Here is a 27016-nt window from a genome sequence, read left to right on the forward strand (position 1 = left end):
CTATGTACATGCATATTAGCTTAAGTTAACCTCAAATTTTAAGTGTTTTGTTTTTTTTTAAGAATTAGTCAAAGGATGGGGCCGGAGAGATAGCATGGAGGTAGGGCATTTGCCTTTCATGCAGGAGGTCATCTGTTCGAATCCCGGCGCCCCATATGGTCCCCCGTGCCTGCCAGGAGCAATTTCTGAGCCTGGAGCCAGGAATAACCCCTGAGCACTGCCGGGTGTGACCCAAAAACCACCAAAAAAAAAAAAGAATTAGTCAAAGGAGCACAGTAAAAACAGTGTCAGAGTGGCAATTGTTGTTTGCATAGGCCCACCAAAATATGAGGGGCATGGAAAGGAATAACCTTGGCCTAAATACAAAGAGACCCTACCCCTGAAGTTTCCTGGCATAAGACCAACTCTAGGCTCCAGGCAAGATAGATTGTCCAATCCAAGACATTGTCTGTAGTGCCAACACACTTTTCACACAGTCTATGTTGTTGGTATCATGTTTCTGTATTAAAGATCCTGGAATCTGCATATCCTACATTGAAGTCAGGATGTGGACTATAGGATACCTTTGTTGTCTTGATTTGGATTCACACTTTAGGCTTAGTCACACCTGGCATGCTTAGGGCTTGCTCCTTGGCTTTGGGTTCAGGTATTATTCCTGAAGGGCACAGGGAAGCTGAAGATCTCGAATGCTATATTGTACCAGTTTGTCCACATACAAGGCGAGCACCACACCTGCTATACCAACTCTTATCCTCCCACTAGGGCATTTTTTTTTTTTTTTTTTTTTTTTTTTTGTGGTTTTTGGGTCACACCCGGCAGTGCTCAGAGGTTTTTCCTGGCTCCAGGCTCAGAAATTGCTCCTGGCATGCACGGGGGACCATATGGGATGCCGGGATTCGAACCGATGACCTTCTGCATGAAAGGTAAATGCCTTACCTCCATGCTATCTCTCCGGCCCCCCACTAGGGCATCTTATCTTAGCCCTTAGTGTCTTTACTTCCACTAAAAAAGACTGACTTTTATGCAGTCTCACTTGCTGACTTTTTTTTTTTAAATCTTTGCCAGTGAAATCAGTAGAGGTTTTGTTTGGTTTTTATTTTGGAGCCATACCTAGCAATGCCCTGATTATTCCAGCCTCTGTACTCAGGAATCACATCTGGTGGGTTTGGGGGACCATATTGTATGCTGAGGAGCAAAACCAGTGCAAGTCAAACTTTCTATTATACTGTACACTCACTCTGGTCCCCTGTGTTCTTTTCGCTAGGAATTATTTTTTAAGCATGAAAGATGTGGGACCGGAGCGATAGTGCAGTGGTAGGGTGTTTGCCTTGCACGCGGCTGATCCAAGACCCACCTCGGTTTGATCCCTGTAGTCCTATATGGTCCCCCAAGCCAGGAGCAATTTCTGAGCGTATAGCCAGGAATAACCCTTGGGCATCACTGAGTGTGGCCCAAAAAAACAATAAAATGTATGAAAGATAATATTTGTACCTCTTATTTTTTCCTGTACTAATTTTATTTAGTTTTTGAAAGGTGCACCCCCGGCAGTGCTCTTGGGGGTACCCCACACTTCTGGTTATGTACTCAGGAATCACTACGGACATTACTTGGGGTGGGGGGAACCAAGCCTGGTTACTTGCATGGAAGAAAAGTGCCTACCTGCAGTACTATCTCAAACCAACCCATTGTTTCCAAATCTGTTTAGAGGTTTTGAATTCTATCATTGTGTTCATCAAATTAATACCAGGTTCTTTCGACATTTGAGTTGGTTCATTTTATTTGGGAGTAAGAAAAGAATACAGTCCTCAGTAGGACTGCTTTTGGAGTGGGAGGCGGAGAGGAGAAATCAAGTATCTTGCAGAAAGTGTTCAGTGGGAGAAGTGATGTCACTTGACTTCAGGAACTAGTGTTTAAGCATTTTTACTTAGCCCTTTATAATCAAGATCACAAAGTTTCAAACCGGTTGTTACTGGGGAGAGGTATAGCTAAACAACTTGAGGATAGGAAAATTGAGTGATGCCTTGGAAATTTTCAATTTAACTAGTTGGACACCTATGACATAATATTTTAATGAAGAGGAATTATGCTTTTCAAATGTCACATACTATCTTTTCAAGGCTTTTATTCTTACCCTAACCTACTTTTCCACTTGTTAATGAGATCATTTAAAGACTAAATTAGATAATGAGTTTAAGAGCGCAGATATCTTTGGAACCTGAAAGTTGGTGATTTCAACACTAATTCTGCTCCAGAACATTTTAGAATTACAGTCCCTACATGGCATTTATAAGAACTAAATTTGGGGCCGGAGAGATAGCATGGAGGTAAAGGAAGGAAGGAAGGAAGGAAGGAAGGAAGGAAGGAAGGAAGGAAGGAAGGAAGGAAGGAAGGAAGGAAGGAAGGAAGGAAGGAAGGAAGGAAGGAAGGAGGGAGGGAGGGAGGGAGGGAGGGAGGGAGGGAGGGAGGGAGGGAGGGAGGGAGCCGGAGAGATAGCATGGAGGTAAAGGAAGGAAGGAAGGAAGGAAGGAAGGAAGGAAGGAAGGAAGGAAGGAAGGAAGGAAGGAAGGAAGGAAGGAAGGAAGGAAGGAAGGAAGGAAGGAGGGAGGGAGGGAGGGAGGGAGGGAGACAGACTAAATTTGCTTGCTTGTTTTGTGTACCTAGGATCAAACCCAGGGCTTCACACACACACACACACACACACACACACACACACACACACACACACACACACACACACACACACGACAGACAGACTCACACGAGACAGACTAAATTTGCTTGCTTGTTTTGTGTACCTAGGATCAAACCCAGGGCTTCACACACACACACACACACACACACACACACACACACACACACACACACACACGACATTGGCTACATCCTCTGCCCTTCAGTGCCAATCCCTTATGCAAGGCACATAGTCCAGCCCTTTCAGCCTTCTCCCCAGCCCTCCCTGCCGCGCGCGCGCGTGCGTGCGTGGGTGTGTGCGTGTGTGGCGTGGGTGTGTGTTGGGAGTCCATATTTGGTGCCAGGAATGGAGCCAGACACAGCTGTATGTATTCTTTGTCAGCCTGCTCATTTTTTGTTTGTTTGTTTTTGAGTCACACCTGGCAGCGCTCAGGGGTTCCTTCTGGCTCTACGCTCAGAAATCGCTCCTGGTAGGCTCAGGGAACCATAGGGGACGCCGAGATTCGAACTACCATCCTGCATGCAAGGCAAATGCCCTGCCTCCATGCTGTCTCTTTGGCCCCAGCCTGCTCATTTTTAGTTGAAATCTGTGACATGTCAATAACTGATGTGAGCTTTTAGTGGCAGTTTACCTATTACAAACGAACTGGTTAGCAGTCTTTTTAGTTTTAAATAGTTAGTTCATTGTAAGAAAAGAACTCTTGGTTATTCTTCTGATTCAGTTAGCATTTCCAAACCAACTAGTGGACAAAGTTTGTCCCTCAAACTTATCCTAAAGAGGTCTTAATTTGCTGATGATGAATTGACCACTTGTGATTAAAGAACATCTTTTACGATGTCGACTGGTCATTGGTTTCATCGTTTTAAGTTTTGTATTTATTTAATTTTACAAAGTCCATAATGCAGTTGTTTCTGGTACTCGATGTTCTAACACCAATCCTTACTACCACCCGTATAACATTCTTTCCACCACTGTCCACATTTTCCCACCCACCCTCAAGCCTGCCCACTCGGGCACAGATTAATTTACTTTAGATTGCTTGTTACTCCTAAATGGTAAATGGAATCATCAAAAGGAAAACTTCACTAACAAAAAATTTTTGAAAAACGTTCTATCTCAAAACAGGATCTTTAGGTCATTTACTAAACTGTTGCTATTGAGCATTCTGTGTTACTGGTTTTGTTTGTTGATTTTAGGTGGCTTCTATGCTTCACTCACATCTAATTTTCTATGTAACTACTGAGGTGTGTCAGTATTGAAATGTTTTGAGGCATACACAACCATATGCTCCTCCAGGAATTCCAGGACCTGTGGAGCAGGATTGATGAGTTGACATGGAGGACATGGAACAGGGGTGTGGTTGCTGGGGCTTCAAGAAGCATGGGGGTGAGGTGAAGTTGCCTGCCCCCACTCTGAGAGAACCCCAGAGTTTCCAGCCCCCAAATCTGCAGACTTGGTGTTTTTGTCAGTTTGGTCTCTACTGAGATTAGTCATGAAGCAAGAAGTTGGGATGTTGGTGTGGTGGTAATTGTGGGGAGTGGATGTAGCTGCCAGGGCTTCAGCAGGTTGGGGACTTGGGCTGCCCCCCTCCTAAGACAATCTAGAATTTTTACCTGTGAGACCAGTGTACCCGTCCATTTTTGAGGGTTGGCTTGTATCTCTTTCAAAAATAAAACGAGTCTACAGAGCTGATCTACCAGTAAATTGGCAGCATGGTGGCAGCTCTGGAAGGTGGGAAGTTTCACTTTTATAACTATAAGATTGTTCTGTGTCATTTAAACATAGGTTCATTTAAAAAATTGGGATTATCAGTTTGCATTTGAATAGTAATATAGACTTTTTTCCCCTTTTTTTTATAGTGGATTAATACAAAGTTATTTTGTAGTGTCAGATTGAACCCAAGACCTCATGTATGTAAGACCAGTGTTCTGCTGAGCAACTTCACTAGCCTAATATGTTCATCTTGGTCTCATGAGTCACTTGATTTTATCTTATATAGAAAAAGTCTTTAAAGGGAATCTTTCACTCACATTAATGCTTTATTGGTCAGCCTACTGGCATAATTCTCTTGTCCACATTTTTTAAAAGGAGGCTGCTGTTTGAGCCACACCCTGAACTGCTCACAGCATAGTCTTGACTCTGCCTCAGGGGTGACATTCCTGGGAGTACTTGGGAGACCATATATAGTGCCTGGGATTGAGCCACCGTCAGGCCTTGTACAAGACAAGCACCTTAACTCTTGTATACGCACATATTCTCTCTCTCTCTCTCTCTCTCTCTCTCTCTCTCTCTCTCTCTCTCTCTCTCTCTCTCTCTCTCTCTCTCTCTCTCTCCCCTCTCCCCCTCTCTCCCCCTCTCTCCCCCCCCCTCATTTTTTGCATATTTAAGTGCAGGCTTCAGCCTCGTTACATTTTACTCCTCCGTCTCAATCTCCAGAGCCAGTGTGTATAATCCCCTCCCTCTGCAGTCTGTTTCTTCAATTGAAGTGGTAGTTGGCTAGAAGTGGACCTCATGCCTGTGCCCTAAATATTTAGTTTGAAAGACTTTAATTACATGGCACGGTTTGGGCCAGCATTCCAGTAGGTAGAAGAAAATGTGGGAGGCCTTTGCAACTCGCCTTCCACAAGTCACAAGAAGGCACAGTAGCAAAAACAGCCTGGCTGACCTGAACTTGAGTCTTAGTAATTGTGACTCTGCTGATTGTGACCCTGTACCACAATGAAATGTGCTGTCCCTGGCCCGGAGAGATAGCACAATGGCATTTGCCTTGCAAGCAGCCAATCCAGGATCAAAGGTGGTTGGTTCAAATCCCGGTGTCCCATATGGTCCCCCGCGCCTGCCAGGAGCTATTTCTGAGCAGACAGCCAGGAGTAACCCCTGAGCAATGCCGGGTGTGGCCAAAAAAAAAAAAGTGCTGTCCCTAACTATGCTAACACAACTGAAATGTGCAGCCCACTGTGATGGGTTTTTTTTTCTCCTTTGTTTTTATTTTGTTAACTTTTGTTATTGACATTCTGTGGTTTGCAGTGTTTTTTTTTTGTTTGTTTGTTTTTAGTTTTTGGGTCACACCCGGCGGTGCTCAGGGGTTACTCCTGGCTGTCTGCTCAGAATTAGCTCCTGGCAGGCACGGGGGACCATATGGGACACCGGGATTCGAACCAACCACCTTTGGTCCTGGATCGGCTGCTTGAAAAGCAAACGCTGCTGTGCTATCTCTCCGGGCCCGGTTTGCAGTGTTTTTAATGACAGTTAACCTTGTACTTAATTTCAACACTACATACCTCTTCAGTGGGCCCACCCCAAAGGATCTCATTGTCTCTTTTATCCCCTCCCACTCTCCAATTCAGTTCTTCCTTTGTTGCTACTTTGCTGTGTGGCTTTGAATTCCATATCTGAGAGAGATCATTCTGATCTATTCCTTTCCTTCTGACTGAAATACTTTTGATTGGTCTTTTTACAATTGGCAGTTTTCATGCTGGCTTCGGCAGCACATATACTCAAATTGGAACGATACAATTGGCAATTTTCTTTTTATCATGCACTATCATAATTGATAAATCATCTAAAAAGTTCTCTGCTAACATTAATGTTTTCATTCATTATAAGCTAAATGACTGACTTAAATGGTATGTTTGAGTTTCTAGTAGCCACTTTTAAAAATTGCAAGTAATTGTCAACATTCTTTGTGAGTGCAGGGAAGAGGGCTACAAGCAGTGCTCAGGAGGTCCAAGTCTCAGAACTTCTTGAAGAACTGAGCTGGTACTTTAATGCAAGGATCCAAGAATGCGGTATTGCTCTGGCTCTGCAGTGTGTGGAAACTACCAGGAGCTTCTAGGACTGGTAATTCATCTCCAACTGCTGTAGTACTCTGAGTTTTTAGTTTTCACTTACAAGTTTATGGCTTAGTAGAAAAACTCAGAGGAATATAAGAAAAGGGAATTAAAGTTCATTTCTGCATTATTCTCTTGATTTTTTTTTCACTAGGGGCCAGAGCAGTGGTACAGTGAGTAGGGTGTTTGCCTTGTATGTAAGCCAGCCAAGGGTCTCAAACTCAATTTACCTGGGGGCCGCAGGAGGCAAAGTCGGGGTGATCCTTGAGTGCAAAGTCAGTAGTAAACCTTGAACATTGGGGGGTGTGACCCAAACAACTAAAAACAAAACAAAAAAAGATGCCTCTAGGGCAGGGCCACAAAATGTTGTTCGGAGGGCCGTTTGCGGCCGAGTTTGAGACCCCTGCATCTGTACCATCCCTTGAACCTATCAGGAATAACCCCTGAGCACTGTTGAGTGTGCCCGCCCCCCAAATTTTTCTTTCCTCACTAGTACTAAGTACTCGAGTATCAAAATTAATCTGGTGATGGTGATGGAGGGTTTGTACTCAATCATACAGGTGAGTCTTAACACATGCAAGGCAAGTGTTCTGCCACTCTCCCCTCCAAAAATTCGTCATTTGCATCACATGAGAAATAGTAGATCTCACGGTGATTTATATTATGTGGTTAATTAAGATTAAGGACCAGAGATAATGCCAGTTCTTTTAGGATTTTGAGATTTAAAGAGCTTAGTTCCTAGTTTTCCTCCCTGAACATTTTTATACAGAGTGTGTCCATACTGGTGACCTAGTAAGTGGTTTCTCTTTCTTAGAATACAAACATTTTTGGCTTCATTTTCTTTCTGATTCTTAAAATGTTGAAATACTGTAACTTTTATAAATTACCAAGTATACATCTGAGTTTCCTATTTTAGTCCTGAGCCCATTTATAAAGGATCTGTCTGCCTCAAATACTGGATTTTTTTTTTTTGTTATTTAAAGTCAATTTTTAATCTTATTCCTCACAAATCACTTATTTATTTATTTATTTATTATTTTGTTTTTTTGGGTCACACTCAGCAGCACTCAGGCTTTACTCCTGGCTCTACGCTCAAAAATCACTCCTGGCAGGCACCAGGGGACCATATGGGATGCCGGGATTCCAACCACCGTGAAGGCAAACACCTTAACCTCCATGCTATCTCTCCGGCCCCTATTTTATTATTTTTTTTAGTTTGTTTGTTTTGGGGCCATACCCAGTGAGTGACACTCAGGTTACTCCTGGCTATGCGCTCAAAAATAGCTTCTGGATTGAGGGGACCATATGGGGCGCTGGGGGGAATCAAACTGAAGTCCATCCTAGGTCAGCGCTAGGTCAGCAAGTGCAAGGCAAATGCCCTACCGCTTGTGCCACCACTACGGCCCGTCATTTATCTTTTTTTTTTGTTTTGTTTTGTTTTTGTTTTTGGACCACACCCAGCAGTGCTCAGGGGGTTACGCCTGGCTGTCTGCTCAGAAATAGCTCCTGTCAGGCACGGGGGACCATATGGGACACCGGGCTTTTGAACCACCTTTGGTCCTGGATCGAATGCTTGCTATCTCTCTGGGCCCCATTTATCATTTTTAATCATGACCAGTCTATACTTAAAAACTTCAGGAATAAAGTATTTCCTAAATAGATTGTAAACACTAAAGTTCTTTCTAGAGAAGGTTATAGTTTTGGCAATTAAGAAGGAGCTCATTAAGAGCCAAGAAAAGGGGCTAATTAACTGAGATGAGTCACGTTGGAAACATTGGGTGATAGAAGTGTTTTAAATCTTAAGACTATATTTCTGGTTATAAGGATATTAACGTGGCCAAACTCGTTAACTGTAATGCTCATAATTTGCCTTACCGAATTGAAAGTATTCCTAGAGGAAAATAAATTAATAGAACTTTAAAAAGAATGTTTTTAACAAGTAGTGTGCAAACAAAATCTCAGGTTCCCTGACCAAGCAGAGCTAGGAAGGGGTTACATAATAACTACATAATTATTGATCATCTTATATGCTCTTTTGAACATTTTTGTAAGTGGCCCAAAGTAAAGTTTGACCCCTCACTTTTGCCTAAATTGGCCACTTTTTATTGTCTATACAGTTAAGTTATTGGGGAGGCCGGAGAGATAGCACAGAGGTAAGGCGTTTGCCTTGCATGCAGAAGGACTGTGGTTCGAATCCCTGCATTCCATATGGTCCCCTGAGCCTGCCAGGAGCGATTTCTGAGCGTAGAGCCTGGAGTAACCTCTGAGCACTACCGGGTGTAACCCAAAAACCAAAAAAAAAAAAAAAAAAAAAAGAAATTTAAGTTACTGAGATTTGATGTAGTTTTTTTATGAATTAGATTAAAGGTTTATCATTTATTTAATGAATAGAAATGAGACAATACAGGACATATAAGTGAGATATTTTGCACAAAATAAGATAGTAGGTACAAAAGGGTACTTTACACAAAACTTATGAAAGAACTTTGCACAAATGGATAAGCGAAAGTGAAGCAAGTAACAAATTAAAAGACAAACATATGGGGCCGGGCGGTGGCGCTAAAGGTAAGGTGCCTGCCTTGCCTGCGCTAACCTTGGACGGACCGCGGTTCGATCCCCCGGTGTCCCATATGGTCCCCCAAGCCAGGAGCAACTTCTGAGCACATAGCCAGGAGTAACCCCTGAGCGTTACTGGGTGTGCCCAAAAAACCAAAAAAAAAAAAAAAAAAAAAAAAAAAAAAAAAAAAAGACAAACATATTTACCAAATATTGCACCTCCAAGGCAAAACCGAAAGGTCTTGTTTCTTTACACAGACCTACTTGATATAACAAATATTAGAATAACAAAATAACTCTATCATTGTAAGTTTAAGGAACCAATCGATGTTGCATCAATAGCAGATTTAAAACATCAAACAAATTGGACATAAAACCATTTTAGTGAGTGAGAGTTTTAGGTCGACTTTCAAAGAATGAGCCCATCATTCGGTATTGGAAGCAATTAAGAAAGCTGAAGGTATAGATCTCTTCAGGAAACTATTGGTCACATATTGCCTCTCCTGAACATAGACTGTTCATCACAGAGGACTTTTAAGAGGTATATATCAAAGATCAACAAACTTTTAGAGATCAGGAATTGTCAGCTATAAAAGCAGTGTCAAGCAAGATAAGTTGATTGGCATTTTATTGTTCATTAAAGTGAGGGCATTTTTTTTTTCTGAAGGGGTGGGTTCTGGGCTACACCTGACAGTACTCAGGGCTCACTCCTGGCTCTATACTCAGGGAATTTCTCTTGGTGGGGCTTAGGGGAACCATATGATGTGTTAGGGATCCAATCCAGGTAAGCCACATACAAGGCAAGCTTCCTACCCACTTGCTATACTGTCACTCGAACCCATTGAGATCATTTATTTATCATTGTAGATAAATAAGTGATAAAGCAGTCATCATAAAGCAACATCCATCTGTATAAAGCAGGAGATATGTTTGATTAATTTTATGTTCAAGTTTACTTTTAAGGTATTTAAGAAATTCTTGTTCCTAAAATTCCTACAATCCTTCCCATTGGGTTTAGAAACACAAATTTGAAGGTATGTGTCATTAAACTCTCAACTTTAAAAAATTATTTCCTGGGGCTGGAGAGATAGCAGCATTTGCCTTGCAAGCAGCTGATCCAGGACCTAAGGTGGTTGGTTCGAATTCCGGGGTCCCATATGGTCCTCCATGCCTGCCAGGGGCTATTTCTGAGCAGATAGCCAGGAGTAACCCCTGAGCACCACCGGTGTGGCCCAAAAACCAAAAAAAAAAAAAAAAATTATTTCCTGCTGAAGAGATAAGTAAGCCTTCTGCTTTGCATGTGGCCAAGCTGAACTCATCCCCAACACTCCATATGGCCCCACCCACAGAACCACAAGTATGTTCTGAACACCACTGGGTTTGGCCCCCAAAAATGGGGGGAAATAGCATTGTTTAAAATAGATCAACATAGATACATGCCTAGTATAATGGCGTTGATAATAGAGGGGGGCCAGAGCAATTATGGGGTTTCATCCCCAGCACCCCATATGGTCCCCCAAGCACCGCCAGAAGTAATTCCGGAGCTGCAGAACCAGGAGTAACCCCTGAGTACCTTTGGGTGTGGCCCAAAAGTAAAAAAGAATTGTCACTAAAGTAGCCTCCTTTTTAAAAATAGGCACCTTGGATGTTGTTCAGGGGATGAGTCTAGTGAGACTAAATTTGGTGGTGTATTCCAGTGGTGGCCTGACTGTTCAGTAAATGGATTTCATGCCTTGGCTAGGCTGTGCTGAGGTCATGAGGGCCATACCCAGCAGTTCTATTGAGGAGCCATTTGGTGCCAGAAATTGAACTCAGGAATTCACACATATCTAAGACATGTTCTACTACTTTGAACCAACACCCCAGTCCTAGTAATCTTATTTTAAATTCTTTTACATTAAAAGAAGTTGATTCAATTAATCTTTTATAAAGAGTGATTCTTTATTTGTTTTTTTTTTTGGGGGGGGGAGTGCTCAGGGGTCACTCCTGGCTGTCTGCTTAGAAATAGCTCCTGGCAGGCACGGGGGACCATGTGGGACACTGGGATTCGAACCAACCACCTTTGGTGCTAGATTGGCTGCTTCCAAGTCAAACGCCGCTGTGCTCTCTCTCTCTGGGCCCAAGAGTGATTCTTTATTTGACCCAAATTTATATGCATACTATTATATGTGGAATATTGCTAAAGCTAAAAGTTGTTTTGAAGTTTTTTATTTCATACTGTCTTTCCTAAAGTCATAGTCTGCTAAGAATTGTCTGTAGTTCAGAAAAATTGAAGTAATATGTAGACTGGAAAATATTCTGAAAATGATGGGGGAACTAATGAGAAGCTTAGTGGATAATGTTACTTGGATTGGTTTGGATTGATTTCTGCACTCAGAAATCACCCCTGGCAGATTTGGGGAACCATATGGGATGCTGGAAATCGAACCACCCACCATCCGTCCTGGGTTGCCTGCATGCAAGGCAAACACCCTACCGCTGTGCTATCTCTTCGGCCCCTCATTCATTATTTCTCTCTTTGATCTTGGCTGTTTTCAGGCTCTTCATGCCTCCCCACACTTCAAGAGTAGAGTCTTGGTTTATGTGCTCTGCTAACTCATCTATCCTAAGTGTATTCCAGGGTTAGGCAAGACTTTGTTTTCTGCAAATGCCAGAGAATAATATAAAATTTTAGACTTCATGGAAGATAGTCTCTGTTTATAGCTGCTTAGCCTTGCCATTATGGCAATATTTCAACTAAGAAAACTGCAAGTGAGAGCTTCCAGCATCGCTTGGGGTCCAGGATTGTGATCCTGGATGGTTCATTGTTAAAGATGCGGCTTGATGGTTGGGGTCCACTAGGGTCCTGAAGGCACTGAGGAAACCAATAAAATTAATGTACAAAACAGGCAGTGCGCTGAATTTGTTTGCAGCTTTATGGTATTTATCTTTGAGTTATTAGTGCAGTCCAGGCAGAAACATTTGCATATCCCTATATTCAGTATGCACCCAGTTACTTGTGACTGAAGACTCCCAATGGCTCATAATAAGTTTGCTGTTTCAGTTTGGGGTTGATATTTGAGGAACAGTGAATGCCATTTTGTAACCCTTCATGCTGTGTTGTGTATCCAGCCACTCACTTGTGCATCCCCCCTTTTTTTTACAATAAATATTTCATTGTTAATGTAATTTATATAAGACTGAAAATCATGTCCAGAAAAGTCAGTTTATGGAATGCTGTATTTTTTTTTTACTAACTTTTAAATAGATCTACTTGATGGATGTCTTATAGTAGCATATGAATACAAAGCTCTTACTTACAAGACTTTTTTTTCTTTCATTAAGGTACTAGCTTTTAACAAGTCTGCACCATGCGTGAATATAAGCTCGTGGTTCTTGGCTCAGGAGGTGTAGGAAAATCTGCTCTGGTAAGTCATTCTCTGGATCTAAGGATCTAACGTGATATCTCTTAAGATTTTTTATTCGACTCGAGCTGAGTTTCAATTATTTTGTTTGGGTGGCATCTAGTGATAATTTCGGAACAATATTTTTTCTTTTTTTTTTTTTTTGATATTTTTTTTTTATTGTGAATTATGAGAACAAAAGATGCAAAGAAAGAGGACAAGGTAAAGTTACAGTGGAAGGACAATCAACCATAACATAATTCTCAGAAGAAGTCCCCTTGCTGATATCTTAACTTTGAACTTTCAGCCAAAGAATGTTAAGATAAATAAAACAGAATCCATGTACAATTACTTTGTCCCTCAAGTCCCCAGATTGTAGCACATTATAATATTTCTTGATAGCACACAAGACAATCTAAAGCCATAAAACTTACGTAACTCCTTAAACATTAGAGGCATAATATTTTTTACATTTCCATGTACATGCATATTAGCTTAAGTTAACCTCAAATTTTAAGTGGGTGCATTTTAAGGATTAGAGTCAAAGGAGCACAGTAAAAAGTTAGAGTGTTAGAGTGGCAATTGTTGTTTGCATAGGCCCACCAAATATGAGAAGCATGGAAAGGAATAACCTTGGCCTAAATACAAAGAGATTCTACCCCTGAAGTTTCCTGGAATAAGACCAACTCTAGGCTTCAGGCAAGTTATCGTCCAATCCAAGACATTGTCCGTAGTGCCAACACACTTTTCACAGTCTCTGTTGTTGGTATCATGTTTCTGTATTAAAGATTCTGGAATCTGCATATCCTAAATTGAAGTCATGATGTGGGGTGTCTTCTCGTTTCACCTCACCATGAAAGGGCAATGCAGGAAGCCCTGTCCTGTAAGCAGGTCATTAAGTCTTCTCATTGTTAAGGGAAGTCTCTTTTCAGCGGGATGATGTCTGAGCAGTGGTAGGGTCTTCCGTGGTAGAGGATTGCTTCCAGGTGATGTTATAGACAAACCTCACAATTAAGGGGCAATACAGCAAGCCCTGTCCAGTAAGCAGGTCATTGTTTTTGTTAAGTCTTCTTAGTGTTAAGGGAAGTCTTTTGTGAGTAGATCGATGTCAGAGCAGCTGTAGGGTCTTCCCTGGTAGAGAAATGCCTCCAGGTGATGTTATATACAACCCTGGATGCTTTGTAGATGTCTTCTCTAGATCAGGGGTGAATGGAGAATGCCCATTCTTCTGAGCCCTGTACCAGGTCTTTTATGTCAATGTTCAGGGTGTAAGGTCTCATTGCACTACAAGATTTGTGTGTTCCCATCTCTATTAGATAAGAACTTATTGGTATGTATAGTATTTTCTCGTTTTAGTGTGCCTAAGCAAACAAGAAATAAAGCCACGTGGTGCTATCAGATATATGGGGGCGTAAGAACATTTCCAACAATACCCATGACTTGGTTCAAACATAAGCATTAAACTGAGGGATTCTAATTTCGGAACAATTTAAGATTTTTCTTAAAATTGTAGTCAACTTTTAGTTATACCTGGATATATACTTGGAATGTAGAGCACACCCAGGGATACTAACAGACTACTACCAGCTGTGCCCAGGACTTGCTCCTTTGGTGATGCCCAGGGTTCCTATGCTCTGCCAGGGACCAAACCATGTCTTTCACAAACAAGGCCCCTGCACCAATCATCTCTCCAACCCTTTGGCAGGGCAAGTAATTTCTTTCTAGAACACTGGCTCCATACTGACTGGCATGAGATGCCAGAATAGTTTAGAGTAAGAACAGTGAACAAGAGCATATGTTTTGTTTATCTATATCTCACAGCTACCTAGGAATTTTGACTTTCTCATCGTGTGTGATCTTGTGCTATGCATTCTACTGTATAGCCAAATACCAAATAAAACAAAAATGTTTTGTTTTTATTTTTGTTTTGTTTGTTTTTTCATTTGGAGGTCACATCCCAGCAGTGCTCAGGGCTTACTTCTGGCTCTGTGCTCAGAGTTCACTACCATCAGGGCTTACAGGTATCAGGGATGAAACCCAAGTTGGCTGCTTGCAATAGGCAAGCAACAACTTGCTGAACAGACTTGATTTCAAGTCCAGCCCCTGAAACACCTTTGTTAAACTTTTTTTTTTTTTTTGGTTTTTGGTTTTTGGGCCACACCCGTTTGACGCTCAGGGATTACTCCTGGCTATGCGCTCAGAAATCGCCCCTGGCTTGGGGGGACCATATGGGACGCCGGGGGATCGAACCGTGGTCCATCCTATGCTAGCGCTTGCAAGGCAGACACCTTACCTCTAGCGCCACCTTCCCGGCCCCAACTTTTTTTATTCTATGACTCTAGTTTTTACTTTATTTTAGCAGCTGTGTTTCAGTACTTAGTAGTAGGATAGCAAAAAAAAAAAAGAAGAAGAAGAAGAAAGCAGATACTTTTTGACATGAGTAGTGTAAAGAGGAGAAAAACTGCAGAAAAATAACTTGAATAGTTCTGGTTAGCAAGACCCCACAGTAAGACAGACTGCTCATCTTGATCACTTGAGTGGTCACCTGGCACAGAACTTAACATGCTTACTTTAAATTGAAAATGTGTATAATGTGAGTACATTAGGTTCTTTTTTTCACTTGTAAATCTGTCCAGTATTTTAATTGTGCACATATGTGACAAATTATATTTAGATACTTTTTGGGGGGCCATACTCAGTGGTTACTGAGTTAGTTACTTCTGGCTCTGCGCTCAGAAATTGCTCTTGGCAATTGCTCAGGACATATATGGGATGCCGGGGATTGAGCCCAGGTTTCGTTCCGGGTCTGCCACATTCACAGCAAATGCCCTATTGCTGTCCAATCTCTCTGGTTCCTAGATACTTTCTTTTTTTTTTTTTTTTTTTTTTTTTTTGGTTTTTGGTTTTTTGGCCACACCTGGCAGTGCTCAGGGGTGACTCCTGGCTGTCTGCTCAGAAATAGCTCCTGGCAGGCACAGGGGACCATATGGGACACCGGGATTTGAACCAACCGCCTTAGGTCCTGGATCGGCTGCTTGCAAGGCAAACGCCGCTGTGCTATCTCTCCGGGCCCGGCCCCTAGATACTTTCTAATTAAATTCAAATTTAAACCCTTAAGACTGAAACAGGATAATTTTGGGGTTTTGAGCCACTCCTGACAGTGAATGGGTCTACTCTGTGCTTGCCAATTTAATCTGGGTCTTCTGCAGGTATGCACTCCATCCCAACGAGCTATTTCTACACCCCATGAGACTATTTTAACAATTTAAATATAGCTCTAAATTTACAGTTACCTAAGAAGTTGCATAGTGATTATTGATTTATGGGTGGAAACTGCATAAAGTAGTTTATCTTATCAAATGCTTACAATTAAATGAGTTATTGATGGCATAACTACTGCTATAAAAAGAATGATTTAATGTATACAAATTTGAATTTGCTTTTTTTTTTTCTTTTTTTTTTTTTTTTGGTTTTTGGGCCACACCCGGCGGTGCTCAGGGATTACTCCTGGCTGTCTGCTCAGAAATAGCTCCTGGCAGGCACGGGGGACCATATGGGGCACCGGGATTCGAACCAACCACCTTTGGTCCTGGATCAGCCGCTTGCAAGGCAAACGCTGCTGTGCTATCTCTCCGGGCCAAATTTGCTTCTTTATAAAAGTATAATTATATGTTATTTTATTTCAGACTGTACAGTTTGTTCAAGGAATTTTTGTTGAAAAATATGATCCTACGATAGAAGATTCCTATAGAAAGGTATGTTTCTTTAGAAATCCATTTACCTTTTACTTCACTTTATAATGATTGAATGTTGCATACAAAGTATAATGAAAAAAGTTAATTTATAAAATTAGTGAGAATAGTTTCTATCTGATTTTCATATTATGAGTCTACCAGTTTATGAGTATCTTAAACATTTTTTATTACCCTCCTCTCCAATTCTCTCTTTGAAAAATATTACATTTCTTCAGAACTTCAAATTGTATTTGACAAAAATTTTTATAGGTAGGTCATCTTTTTTGTTATTTTGTTTTGGGTCCACACCCAGCGGCACTCGGGTTACTCCTGGCTCTGCACTCAGAAATCACTCCTGGTGGGCGTAGGGGACCATATGAGATGCCAGGGATTGAACCCAGGTCAGCCATATGCAAGGCAAACGCCCTACTGTTGTGCTATCACTCCAGTCCCTAGCTCAGACCCCATTTGAAGCAGTAGTTTCAAGTCATGTCCCATTTTCTTTTTTCCATCTTCCCCTCATGGTTCTACAACTCAAGCCTGCATGCTCACAGTTTCTTCCCTAACTTGGAGAAATAAGCACATATACTTTAGCCTTAGTATTTAAAACTTTTATAGACTGTTCCTGCTCACTGCAGAAAAATTTGTTTCGATATTAATTGACAAATGTGATAGAAAACTAAATGTTAGAGGTATTTTTAATTTTGTACTCGTTCTCTCTTCCAACCAACCTGACCTTTACGTTTTTTATTCTTCCCTCTGCCTCTACGGGGGGAATCTGTAAACTCTTTGATTCTCTTTTTGGTTTGTTCCCAGAGGAGCTCAGGGATCAAATATATGTTGGATAAGTTGGCTGCATTTGAGACAAGCACCTTAAAACCTGTTCTTCATCTCTATTTCCCCCATCCCCACTGGTGATTCTCCCCTTTTTAAGAAAAGTCAAATCAAAATTACTTTCTTTTTTTTTTTTTTTTTCAGGAAATAAGGGTATGAATAATTTAATAAATTAACAATGTATTATTATTACAATTTGCTGCTTTGCTTAAGTATGATAGAAATCAGATAAAATCACTTCTGATATTTTGTTTACCTGTTATTAGATCTTTTATTTTTTTGCAGCTTTTTAAAATCACCAGATTCAGATTGATTTTGGAACTAATAGGTATTCTTGTGGTGAATTAGAAGCACATGCTTTTGGGGCCTGAACTGTAGTAGAGCAGTTCAGGCATTTTCTTTCCACAGATCCCTGAGCCTTGCTAAGTGTCACTCTGACACACACACACACACACACACACACACACACACACACACACGCACGCACGCACGCACGCTCGCTCACTCTCTCTCTCATTCACTCTCTCTCTCTCTCTTGATATCTTGATTATTAAATTTTTGCTTCAGAATACTTAAAAATAATTATAAACTGTCTTCTCCCAAATCCTGTATTAGCTTTAGTTTCTATTATATGAAGTCTTGCATGCACTTAAAAATGAAACTATATTTTTATTTCCCCCCAGCAAGTTGAAGTAGATGCACAACAATGTATGCTTGAAATTTTGGATACTGCAGGAACGGTATGTAAATTGAAATGTCTATGTATCTACACAATTTGCTTATAATTAATCTTGTCGATGTTCACAAGCAAATAAAATTTAAGCTTATTGAAAGTAATGCTTATGCCAACTCTTGATTTTATTTTCTTATATGCTACCTTTATTTGTGCTTTATAATTTTTGAGGGGAGCCACACCCAATGATGCTCAGGGGTTGCTCCTGACTTGGGGGACCATATGAAACACCAAGTCCATTCTGGGTCAGCCACATGCAAGGCAAATACCCTACCACTATGCTATCCCTCCGTCCCCGTGTGTTATGATTTTAATGAGTCAGGCTTTAAAGAATTAAATAAAAATAAATAAATAAAAAATTTAGGTGAAAATTTTTATAGACTCATATTAGTAGTATTTTTATTTTTTTTTTATTTCATCTCAATTATAATTTCACTGGGTTGTTTTTTCTGTTTGTTTTGGTTTGGTTTGGTTTGATTTATGGGCCACACCCAGTGACACTCAGGGGATACTCCTGGCTATGCGCTCAGAAATTGCTCCTGGCTTGGGGGACTATATGGGATGCTGGGGGAACAAATTGCGGTTGTCCTAGGTTAGGGTGTGCAAGGCAAATGCCCTACCACTTGCACCACCACTCTGGCCCCTTCACTGTTATTTCTAAGACAATTTAAATTATATTAATGTACTGCAAGTAATGTGAAAAATACTTGGTTATACATATATTCTCAGTGACTGTAAATATGTTAAAGGGTATTTTTTGTGGGGGAAGGTCACACCCGGCAGCACTCAGGAGTTACTTCTGGCTCTGCGCTCAGAAATCACCCCTGGCTGGCACAGGGGACCATATGGAATGCCAGGATTCGAACCACCATCCTTCTGGTAAGGCAAACACCTTACCTCCATGCTATCTCTCTGGCCCCTAAAGGGTATATTTTTTTCTTCAAAGTATTCTTGGACCAGTGGAATTTATTGAAGATCAAAGGAAAAATTTATGGGGCCAGAGTGATAGTACAAGTAGGGTGTTTGCCTTGCTGGAGCTGACCCACATTTAATCTTTGACATTTCATATGATCCCCTAAGCCTGCCAGAAGTAATTCCTGAACACAAAGCCAGGAGTAACCTGGTTTCAAAACTAGGTGAGAAGACATTTATTCTGAGAATTATTGATTTTGATTGCATGATATATGGCTTAAGCTGTGTTCTAATCTTCAGTGTACAGCGTATTAAAGGGATAAAGGTGGGAAAAGGATGGAGTATGGATAAAATATTGTGAACCTCATATTGCTAGGACATTGTGAGCTTAAATATTAGAAACTGGGCTTTGGTTCAGTATGCGTACATTATCATGATTTTTTTTGTTTTCTGTTTTTCAAAAAGCTACTTTTCGGTTGACTTTTGGAAAGTACATTCTGTCTCACTTGAGTTTTTATTGCACATAACTATGCTTTGTTTTATTTTAAAATAAATTCTAATACCATGTTATCAAACATCTTGGCATAGACTAAAATTTTAAGAAATACTATTTTCTTTTTTTTTTTTTTTGGTTTTTGAGTCACACCCGGTGGTACTCAGGAGTTATTCCTGGCTGTCTGCTCAGAAATTGCTCCTGGCAGGCACGGGGGTCCATATGCGACACCAAGATTCGAACTAACCACCTTAGGTCCTGGATCGGCTGCTTGCAAGGCAATCGCCGCTGTGCTATCTCTCCAGGCCCGAAATACTATTTTCTTATGTTTTAGAGTTATCCACTTCTATTATTTGATTGATTTCTATTCCTAGACAGAATATTTCCCAAAGTGGGTGAAATCTTACCTCAGGGCAGGGAGGATCTTAGGGACCTTAGGGTGCAGTAAAAGGGGTTGTTTTCTGTTTGCTTATAGAAGGTAGATTTCCAGGAGGGGTGCAGAGTGATTTCTACCCCAGTCTTTCAGGAAATTTAAATTTGAGACTCTCTGTTTTAGACTTTGAAAATTATAAAATTGCCTGTCAAAACATTATTTCTATTGATTCTTTCTGCTACAGGAACAATTTACAGCAATGAGGGATTTGTACATGAAAAATGGACAAGGTTTTGCATTAGTTTATTCCATCACAGCACAGTCTACGTTTAATGATTTACAAGATCTGAGAGAACAGATTCTTCGAGTTAAAGACACTGATGACGTAAGCTGACTTGATTTCTAACATTTATTGTAGTGATAGCCAGTTAGAAGTCTGAAATTGAAACCAATGGAAATTAATGTACTGAGGGAGTTGGAAACCTTTTTCCTTGAAAGGTAAAAAGATAGCTGTAACATTCTTAAATACTTTTAAGTATATATATATTTATACGCATATTGTATGTGTGTGTGACAAGTGGAAATGCCTTCCTTTTTAATTTATGTGAAATACTTTTTATACTCATTCTATTTTATTTTACTAGTGAAGCAAGATAGTTTTTACTGAAACTTAGATGTGAGAGGGGGAAAAAAGTAAGGAAATAAGTTTTCAAGAGAAACAGCCTACTCCAGAATGGGAAAAGTAAAGAGACAGATAGATAAGCAAGCAAGTTACATGTTCAAGGGAAGATACAGGATGAATTAGCAATCCCATTATTCATCCTATTTTAAACCATATGACTAGGAGGAAGGTAGCTGTTGGGAATTGAAAGAATGTTACTAATTAATAAAATAGCGCTCAACCATATTTCTGGCAGATTTTAAAACTCAGAAATCACTCCTGGTAGGCCCAGGGGACTACCTGGAATGCCAGAGATCAAACCCAGGTCAGTCATGTGCAAGGCAAATGCTCTACCCACTGTGCTATCACTCTAGCCCATCCTGGAAAAACATTTCAGGGGCCAGAGAGATAACATGGAGGTAGGGCATTTGCCTTGCATGCAGAAGGAAGGTGATTCAAATCCTGGCATCTCATGTGGTCCCCTGAGCACTACTGGGTATGACCCCCAAAAGATATAAGAAAAAAAAATATATATATAAATAAATAAAACATTTCAGATTTTTTTTTTTTAAATCTTGGATTTTTCACAATAGCACCCTCTAAAAATGGTTACGTGCATTTTATTGAGAAGGGAGGCCTCCCAAGCAGTACTTGGAAATGGGATCATGTGCCCTGGATTGAAATGGAGTAGGCTGCATGCAAACCATGGAGGGTTGGGGTAGGGAGACACTTGTTCTGTATGAATTCTGAAATGCTCAGGGGTCACTCTTGGATTTTTAGCTCAAGCAAGATCTCTGACTGCTCTGTGGACCATATGTGATATCAGGGTTGACCAAAGTGAACTAAAAATTTTACAGTTGTCTATTAAATTTAATATTAACTTTTTACTGTATGTTTAACTGTAAAAACTGTTACACATGATTAATTGGTATTTTTCTTTAATATAATGTGGAAATAATCCTTAGAGTTGGCCCTTAGCGGGCTTTGTATTTTCATCCATATGGCATATTTATTTTTACCCTTTATAAAATGTGTTTTTAGGTTCCAATGATTCTGGTTGGTAATAAGTGTGACTTGGAAGATGAAAGAGTTGTAGGAAAGGAGCAAGGTCAAAACCTAGCAAGACAATGGAACAACTGCGCATTCTTAGAGTCCTCTGCAAAATCAAAAATAAATGTTAATGAGGTATGATGATATATACTTTCAAAAACTCATTTGGAGTTTCACATTTAGAATTCATGAAAAATGATGTGTCTGTGAATGCACCCCCAGTTAATGTGTATTGCAGGTGCTTTGTTTCTCTTATAAGCAAAATAAATTCTTACATTAGCTGCATACATATTTATAAGCACCAATCCTATTTTAGCTCTTTATTAAATACTGGTACGGAGGAATTTACTGTGAATAGGAAGACTGAATCGAACATGAAAACAGGTATGAGGGGCCGGAGAGAGAGCATGGAGGTAAGGCGTTTGCCTTTCATGCAGAAGGTCATCAGTTTGAATCCCGGCGTCCCATATGGAGCCAGGAGTATCCCCTGAGCACTACCGGGTGTGACCCAAAAACCATACACAAACAAAAAAAAAGAAAACGGGTATGAAAACGGTTCTTCTTTAGGTATAGGATGCATGTTTAGAAAATTTAAAAAGGACACATATATAAATAATCCTTTACTTAAAGGCTCGTGAAGTAATGTTAGTTACAGAGCAAAGATAGTTTTAAAAAAACTAAAGTGTTGTTTGGGTAATGGTAATCATTTTACACAAACTAAGATAAAAATCTCCTCAATTCCTTCAACTCAAATACTTAACAAAGATTTAACTTTCTCAAAGAGTAATAAACAAATAGAAAAGATCTTGGCAATTAGAACACATAATTTTAGCTCTGGTTCCTTAAGTGTATAGAATGTTTGCTTTCTGGGGTTTGTGTGTGTCCATGTAAATTAATTTTATTATTTTCCTTTTTTTTATTTTGACTTATAAATTTTTTAAAACCCAATATGTCCGCAGATCTTTTATGACCTAGTGCGGCAAATTAACAGGAAAACTCCAGTGCCTGGGAAGGCCCGCAAAAAGTCATCATGTCAGCTGCTTTAATATACTAAATGCATTGTAGCTCTGAGCCAGGTATGTTTATTCATCTTTCCCCTGTTTTTTTCTTTTCCTCTTAATTTTAACCTGAGCTTTATTAAAGACTTTGTTAAGAAAACAAATAAGGGGCCTGGGGAGATAGCACAGCGGCATTTGCCTTGCAAGCAGCCGATCCAGGGCCAAAGGTGGTTGGTTCGAATCCTGGTGTCCCATATGGTCCCCCGTGCCTGCCAGGAGTAACCCCTGAGCACTGCCGGGTGTGGCCCAAAAACCCAAAAAAAAAAAAAAAAAGAAGAAAAAAGAAAACAAATAAGGAATTTTATGTTTTTCCAAAAAAGAAATGCTCCTCTTTTTAAATATCTAGTGTGATATCATTGACATTAAAGTAATTATTTGGGGCTAGAGAGAGAGCACACAAGGCACTTACCTTACACACTGCCAATGCTGGTTTAAATCCCAGCAATCCCCATATGGTTCCCCAAAATACACCAGGAGTGGTCCCTGATCACAGCCAGATGTGGCAAAAAAGTGTATATTTACTGGCCATCGTCAAAAGTAAAATAGTCCAAGTGAATGTTTTAATGTGTCCAGTATGTTTTAATTGTGAGCTACTGATTGGCAATAACTACAGTAATAAGCTAGACCAACCTTCCCTGTTTACCTGAAACTGCCATCACTCCTTATTTCAGATGAGTAAGCTGAGCCACAAAATATATTAGTTACTCGGGCCTATAATAAATATAAATAGCAGGGCTAGAATTTGAATCCAAGCATACTTGTCCCTAAGCCCACGCTTAACCACTGTATTGTTAAGAGTTTTATAACACTAATCTGGAGAACTTTGGGTTCAGGGAAAGTAAGTCCAAGTAAGAGACACCAAAGTTGAGAATTGAAGGATAGACGTTAGAGATAAAGCTTTAGCAGATAGAGAGAATCACACAGATAACCCAGCCATGAGACAACAACCGTATCCTTGTACTGTCTCTCTAGTTCCCGTGCAATATTTTATATGTTTTGCTTGTTTAAAAAAATGCATTAATAATACTTGTAAAGCAATTAAATCTATACCTGAAACCTGGTAAATTTGCCAACTATTTAACATTACTGTTTAGTGGTTTTCTACTCAATTATCAATAACTCAACTATTGTGTTTTTCTCTTCTCATTGGAAACTTTAGATGTTTCTCTGCATCTTATGTTAAATTATATGACATATATCACCTTATCACAGTGCATAACTTTAGTTTTTGCCCTTAAAATAAATATATGATATATAAAAATATATGTTAATGTGTAATAAAATGCTTAAATATTATACATATATATCTCAGTGTACCCAAAGCTACTACCACCCTCTGGGTCATTCTAGTGACTCTGAGATGAAATTGTTTCATGTCCATAGAAAAACACTAATATAAAAAAAAGGAAAGGAAAACACTAATTTTTGGCTTTGTGTTTAGAAACACAGTCTCTGATTTCTGATATCCTCTCATTCTTGATCACATGCCTATTCTTATAGCACACGTGTGTCTGAGCTCATATAATCCAATTGATGTTTTCAGTTTGCTACAGTCTGTTAGTACTTAGAAAATTTAACAACCTCATTGAGACCAATCGGACTTAAAAATCAGAGGGTCTATCAAAGACTTTGATTGGAGGGCTGGAGAGATATTCCTGCATACAGTTGACATGTTTGATCCCCAGCTGCCTATATGGACCCCCAAGCTTACCAGCAGTAAGCCCTAAGAACAGCGAGGTATCACCCAAAATAAATAAATAAAACTTTGTTTTGGCAGAGATAAGTGGAATTATTTTCCAAAAAAATTACAGTGTCTTATTACCTCTGCTATGTTATGGGTTGTGATAATTTGTCATCATTACAGTTAAAACTAGGGCAAGAGTTTGTCTTCATGTGTATGACTTTGACAATTGCTTTAATGTGTTTTGTCTTTATTTAGCCTGTTCTCAGTTAACTTTTTTCCTTGTGACAGGTCTGAAGAACTGTTGCCCAATTCAACAGTGCCAGCATTCCAACTTTATTAAACCTACCAACATCTTAAATGGACTTTCCTGTGGTGGTACCCTTTAGGAGGCGGATCTACATCAGTTTGCACATTCTAATCACTTTCCAGTATCACAGAGATTTTTACTTATATGATAGCCCTAGAGTATGCAGCTGGTCAAACCAGAGGCTACAATCCAGTATTACTGCTAAGAGACATTTTTCATCCAACAATGTTGTACATGTCTGAAAATGGTGTACTGTATACTTTAACATGCCCCATACTTTGTATTGGAGAGGACAATAATGTAAATCCTAAAAGCACCACTATTTTAGCATAATAAAAGAAAGTCCAAAGAGCTCCTATATAGACTACTCCAGATAACTTGCTTCTTTGATACTTGTAGCTTATTGTAATTTTTTTTTAAGAAACTCAAGGTCATTATCATTGTATTGTACAAATAAGCGCTTTGATTAACACAGCTACATAGCTTTTTTAATTTTTAAAAAACCTGTGGAGACAGTGATCTTGTCTTTAAAATATAATAGTCCTTTCAGTATAATGTCTTAGATTAAAGACGTTGCCTTTAATATCTGTTGGGAAGGATATGTCCAGACTTTTCAAATCTTTTATTATATGTTTCCTTTTTTGTTTACATAGGGAACAATGTTTATAGTTGTGTGTACAGTGGGGGTCTACAACAAGAAGTGTATATTTTCAAACAATTTTTTAATGATTTGACAATTTTTGTAAATCATTTTCAGGCTTCTGCAGCTGTAGATTCTCACTGTGAATCCCTTGCTTGCTCATGCATAAGTGTATTTGCAATACCAAATATACAGGTTTAGTATTTTTGCCTGTTAGTGATTGTTTCACATGTGTAACGTTTTGGTTGAGCTGTTAAATGGTGGAAGAGTACTGTGGGTGTGAATGTGGGAAGTAATTTTAATCATGTGTAATTGGTTACAAGGCCTGAGTTGCAGTAACTTGCTGTTTTATTTAACAATGCCTTGTTGCTTTGTATGCATTAACGTTTGGGTGTAAAGATTGTGTGTCTATCCAACAGGGAGCCACAGTATTTAAATTGACCAACCTAATGTTACAACGACTTGGAGGTGGCCAAATGTAAACTAAAAGCCTTAATTAAAGTGGTGCAATTTTGTATAACTTAGCATCAGTAGTTCAATAAATTTGGATTGCCATGCAAGGGCTTGCATTATAATTACTTGCCACTTGAATGTGTTTTGTGTAATGTTTAATAGTGCTAGTAAATAAAAATGGGTTTAGCTTCTTTTCCAATGTAACAGGTGCATTTTACACAGTGTAATTAATTTCATAATTTAACATTTTGGGCAAGCCAAACTCATTAATTACAATGTAAGTGATAGATGTAATTTTTGGTTTTGACTTTTTTTTTAACTAATACATTTGGAATATCCATTTAATTGCTTTTAAAGTTTTCTCTTGGAAAGGATTTTTGTAATCAAGCAATATTATTTATGAATATATGCCTTCCAGGTAATATTCAGTAGCTCTTTAAGGTGAAGGAGAAAGTATTGGGAGTACCTTAATAAATGTATGCTTACAGATTTTTTTTTAAATACAGGATGAAGTTACTTAGAATATTATGACTATAAAAATATTTGAATGAAGTGGACTCACATTCTACATTTTTTAGATATTAAATCTGTTTTACGTGTGCTATAATTCCATTCTTTTTTTTAAATTTATAAGCAAATTTTAACTCAAGCTTGCTCAAAGTATTTGCTAGCAACTAGAACATATCTGCAATTACTTATTGATCCTATCAATAAAGGCACCTGCTAATCCCTAAATAAGTACTATCTATTTATTTAGGAATAAATAGATAGCATTTATTTACTTTAAAAAAAAGCTTTCAAGAAGAAACTAGTTTTATTCTTTACATACTTAAATCCAAAGTTCCGCATACAAGGAATCCATGCATGTATTTTAAGAAAAGAAGTATTTGTTTTCTCTGAAGTTTATTTAACCAAGAGACTTTGTTTTGGCAGATAACTGGTTTTATTTATCACCACTAGAAAAATACTAAACCCGCCAAAGTGAAACCTGGAGCACTAAAACTAATTTACTATATCCTGTTTATGCATTTGGCCCTCTTTGTGGGCATCATCATTCAGTTCCTTTAATAAATGTTTGTTGCCTACCAGCTGTGTATCAGGTTCTTAAAAAAAAAAAAAAACAGATAAATATTTATTCAGTAGCTAAAGTTTTAACTACTCATGACAGGTATTGTTGCAGGTCTCCGGATGTAGACACAAACAGATCAATTACTAGAATTTATAGTTTATTGTAGGGCTTCTCAGTCAGAACTATTGACATTTTGTGCTAGATGATGAGTTGTCCAGGGTTACTCCTGGCTCTGTGCTCAGAAATTGCTCTTGGCAGGCTTGGGGGAACATATAGGATGCCAGGGATCAACCCTGGGTCAGCTGCGTGCAAGGCAAATGCTCTACCTATTCTGGCTTTTGTTATTAAATTATTTTTTTATTTTTTGGTTTTTGAGCCACACCCAGCAGCGGCACTCAGGAGTTATTCCTAGGTCTGTGCTCAGAAATTGCTCCTGGCAGGCTCAGGGAACCATATGGGATGCCGGGAATCAAACCCAAGTCCGTCCTGGGTCAGTGGCATGCAATGCAAACATTCTACTGATGTGTTATCTCTCCAGCCCCATCGTTAATTAG

General features: G+C 39.4%; 1 protein-coding gene across 1 annotated transcript; it reads left to right on the plus strand.

The window, feature by feature from the left end:
• The first annotated feature begins 12410 nt into the window (after positions 1-12410).
• Positions 12411-26481, plus strand: RAP1B (RAP1B, member of RAS oncogene family). Its single transcript, XM_049782781.1, has 7 exons — positions 12411-12485; positions 16148-16216; positions 17713-17769; positions 19785-19925; positions 21243-21386; positions 22211-22327; positions 24282-26481. The coding sequence occupies exons 1-6, from the start codon at positions 12429-12431 to the stop codon at positions 22295-22297; spliced, it is 555 nt and encodes a 184-aa protein (XP_049638738.1). The 5' UTR covers positions 12411-12428; the 3' UTR covers positions 22298-22327; positions 24282-26481.
• Positions 26482-27016: the final 535 nt, after the last annotated feature.

The sequence above is a fragment of the Suncus etruscus genome, chromosome 11 (assembly GCF_024139225.1).
Source record: "Suncus etruscus isolate mSunEtr1 chromosome 11, mSunEtr1.pri.cur, whole genome shotgun sequence".
Classification (NCBI taxonomy): Eukaryota; Metazoa; Chordata; class Mammalia; order Eulipotyphla; family Soricidae; genus Suncus; species Suncus etruscus.